This window comes from Arachis duranensis, chromosome 7 (genome assembly GCF_000817695.3).
Source record: "Arachis duranensis cultivar V14167 chromosome 7, aradu.V14167.gnm2.J7QH, whole genome shotgun sequence".
In the NCBI taxonomy this organism is placed as follows: Eukaryota; Viridiplantae; Streptophyta; class Magnoliopsida; order Fabales; family Fabaceae; genus Arachis; species Arachis duranensis.
The window spans coordinates 72,778,077-72,782,049 of record NC_029778.3 but is presented as its reverse complement, the minus strand read 5'-3'; the positions used below and the strand labels follow the sequence as shown (position 1 = coordinate 72,782,049).

The 3,973-nt window shown below is 42.0% G+C and overlaps 1 protein-coding gene across 1 annotated transcript; it reads left to right on the top strand.

Moving 5' to 3' along the window:
* The first annotated feature begins 3,029 nt into the window (after positions 1-3,029).
* On the top strand, positions 3,030-3,416 carry LOC110273629 (uncharacterized). The gene has a single exon (XM_021126848.1). It carries the CDS (start codon positions 3,030-3,032, stop codon positions 3,414-3,416), a length of 387 nt encoding a protein of 128 aa, XP_020982507.1.
* Positions 3,417-3,973: the final 557 nt, after the last annotated feature.

Here is a 3,973-nt window from a genome sequence, read left to right as displayed (position 1 = left end):
TTAGCCGCCTGCTCATTGTCATAACCACGCCTTTCGACCAGAAGCGTAAGCTCCTCTTCCAAAGTAGCCACCCTGCCTAGCACTTTTTTCCACTTGGCGAGCTGATGATTTTCCTATTGATGGAGGTTGTTGATCTCCGCCATCAACTCAGCTGCCTTGGCTTCCATTCGCCGAGTCATGGTGTCCTTCTTTTCTCTTGTTGGGGTAAGCAAGATATGCTTCCCCTGAATTTCTCTCTCCGCTTCTGCCAGCTCCAACTCCGTGGCCCTCAGTCTCATGTCAGCCATCAAATGCGTAGTCCTGGCGGTGCTCAGCCGTTCAAGGTACTCCTGGATTTTGGCCTTCAGTCATCTTCCCGCCTTGCTAGTACTTCCTCAACCATATCACAGTCTACACACTTTCCCTCTGGACAGATGATGTAAATCAGGGCCGCGACCGACGGGTCTGCTAGGTCCTCCTGGCACCTCTGGTTGGTTGGTTCGGTGACGGAGTCTTCGGACATTGTCAGTTCACTCGGCCTGAGTTCTGGACTGGTATTTATGTTAGGGCAAGCGTGTGGTAAGTATCGCGAGAAGGAAAACTGACGGGTGACAATGGATTTATAACGAGGAGCACGTGATCAACCGAAGCGTATGGGAGACGTTTCGGCATCTAACTGGGACAAATGCATCAATGGTTATCTGTATTGGCTACGATTTCATAAATTAACATAAACCATTGTTGATATGTAGACTTTTACTTACGTAGCATAATTGATTATTGTATTCTATAAACATTAAATTTGACCCTATTCAGTCGGTTAATTGTGGAACATGTTGCTGTACTAACTAATGAAGTCGTGCCTAACGTGTTGGACAAAATATGAAACTGATCGTCGAATTTGAATAGGGGACGAATAGAAAATTGAGGGCCATCGCATGGCTGATAGTTAGAATTGTAAGTTCTCCTCCGTAATTTTTTTTCATCAACGGGAATAAAAACCTTGACATCCGAGGACGAGGTGCTTAAAGAAGAACAAAAAAAGGAAAACATCCCTATTGTCTGCCAGAAAATAACATAAAAAAACCCGACACTAAACGATTTAACGCATGAGGTCGTGGATGAATTTTCCACCTAAGTCTAAGCCAAAAGCTGAGAGCATTAACGCACATGGCAACAAAGCAGTGCAGAAGCAACGAAACAACATAAGTAGTAAATAAGAGCATCCAGGCGAGGACTGAAATGGAAGAACGAACGGTGTCATGGGCTCGAAGCACCAGGAAAACTAGCCCCAGAACCGTCGTCGCCTGATTGTGTCAGGTCAACACCCGCTTCACGGAGCAGTTCCTCATGCCTCTCCTCTAGCTCCCTGACACTCGCTCCTAAGGCAGCCCACTTTACAAACTCAGATTGTTGTCATTCACAAAGGTCTTTCACCCTCACCTTCATGTATTCTGCCTGTTGTTCCAGCACCCTGATTAGGTTATCGTTAGTATCTCTCGCGAACCACAACAGCGTTTTCACCTCCTCCTGCGTCAGCTTGGCCGCCTTCACTCGCTGGCCGAAATCGAGGATCTTTTTTCTAAGGCGTTTTTCCCTCTCGGCCAATGCAGCCTCGAGCATCTCCCACTCTGTTGTATTCACGTCCGCGCGGAGGTGGTTGAGAATCTCGTCAGTAGACCGTCCAGCGAGACCAACGCCAACAAAGGGCTTGCTTGGACCCGATTCAGATTCCCGCGACATTCCTAGTTATGTGGGTGTCTCAGTGTTGTAGTTATTTTATCCCGAAGCTATTCCGCATATGCAGTGATGAGCACCGAAGTTGGATATTTATTAAACTTATGCGCCTCCATTAATAAGGGAGACTTCCTAAGCACGTCTTGTGACACACGGGGAGAAAAAGACCGTTGGAGTGATAAGTGGGTAAAGTCCCTTCACTAGAACCGAGACCAAAAGTCCCTCTAAAGAGGGACTTTCAATAGGCAATAATCCTTTGCGGTGTGGCAAGTTATCAAAAAAATTTAAAAAATATATATATTACTTTACATTACATATATGTTTACATTAAGTAATTTTGTAATTCTAGGTATAATAATATGTTAAATAATTAAATTTTTAAGTTATAATTAATATAAATAGTAATAAAAATTCAATGTGTTTGGTAGACTGGTTGAGCCACGGATGGCAAAAAATATGATGTCTGAGTTTTTTTCTTATCGTAACAGTGTCTTTGGATATAACATGGTAAATGGAAGAAAAAAATGAAGGGAAAAAAAAGAGGAGAAAAAGAATCTGTAAACACCAACGTTGAAGAAAAAAATTACGAGCACTATGAATACTGGGAGCCACTCAGATAAAGACGCCTAAAACGTCTTTTTTTAAAGATATTTTCAGTAATTAAAATTTAACATATATAATCGATTAAATCATGTTATTTTTGTCAAAATTAGGCTAGATAAATTAATTTGACCAAAAAAAGTAGTGAATCAAATATTAAACTGGTCTAAATTAATATTATTACGATTACAATACACTTATTATAGAAAATGACTAAATACTCTTATTATATATATGAATTTTAAGAATCCTAAATTCTAACTCTTTATTTTTTTGTTGTCATAGGGTTAGGATTTAATATATATATATATTAATTTTTTAGACATTTTCTATAATTGGGTATTGTAGTATTTTCTATAAAAAATAATATTAATTTAGACCAGTTCAACGTTTGATTCACTATTTTTTTCGGTCAAATCAATTTGTCTAGCCTAATTTTGACAAAAATAACACGATTTAATTGATTATATGTGTTAAATTTTAATTATTAAAAAACATCTTAAAAAAAAGACGTTTTAGACGTCTTTATCTGAGTGGCTCCCATGAATAATATATTAAAAGAAAAAATGAAAATTTGTCAAAAAACAGTATAGAAGCCACTGAACAAACGAGGTGGTGAAGTCTCGCGCCACTGAATACTTTCTTTCTAGTTTCTTTCTTGACCTCACCTTTGGAATAAACGGTTAAAGATGAACCGGAGGTGATGACTCTGCATGGATGGAGCCTCCAAGCATCGAACCCCCTATGGGCGACGTTCGGGACCGGCCGGATCTCCGCTTAAACTACTCCCACGTGACATCTGGGTGAGGATTGCGACAAAGGTCGCAAATAACTCTATACAAGACCTTCTCAACTTGGAGTCGACTTGCAAGGTATTTTTTGACGCCGGGCGGTTGGCCGTGGTATACAAGCATGCCATGGTGTGGAACATGCCGTGGGTTTCCTTTCTAAGGTACCCGGACCGGGCGGAGAGACAGTTTATGGATCGGTGCGTCGATGCAGGAAATCCTGATGCAATTCTCAGGGACGGATTGCACGAGTATTTCTTCATGGCTAGACGTGACGCTAGAATGGATCTACTTACCAGTGCTGTATCATAGGGCAGCGTGGAGGCTAGCTACGTATGTTCCATGCTACTACTGTGTAACCACCATGACGACAACGACGTGAGACGTGCCGTCAATATGTTTGAAGTTATCCTTACATCTGGGAATGTCCACAGGTGCAGGGAGATCTTCACGGACATCCTTGCAGAGCGTTGGGTTGGCATCACACCGCCGAACCCTAGGCAACCCGTGACCTGTCGATCCCCCATGTGCCCTACACGTGGCATCGTGGGTGATTCTCACGACATCTCGGGCGTATCGTGTGTCCGGTGCCTGGCTGATCATGAGGTCCGCGAGTTCTTGGCTATGTTTCGGCGACGTTGAATGGCGGTAGGGACGCTTTTGGTTGCGTCTCGGGTATTGCATGCGTGGATGACTTTTTCGTGGTGTGGCCAGGAAGTTCCAGATGCCCTGAAACCCCGAGTTCGACGAATTTCTTGTTATTTTTCCTTTTTTTTTGTTTCTATTTTTTTGTATTCTTTTTCTCTTTCTTATTGTAATATGACTCTCTTTTGCAAGCATGAATGCAGCAGGTGAAAAATAAAAAAAGT

Bases quoted from the DNA above. Each gene is read 5' to 3' on its own strand.
- LOC110273629 (XM_021126848.1), top strand. From the start codon at position 3,030: ATGGATGGAGCCTCCAAGCATCGAACCCCCTATGGGCGACGTTCGGGA.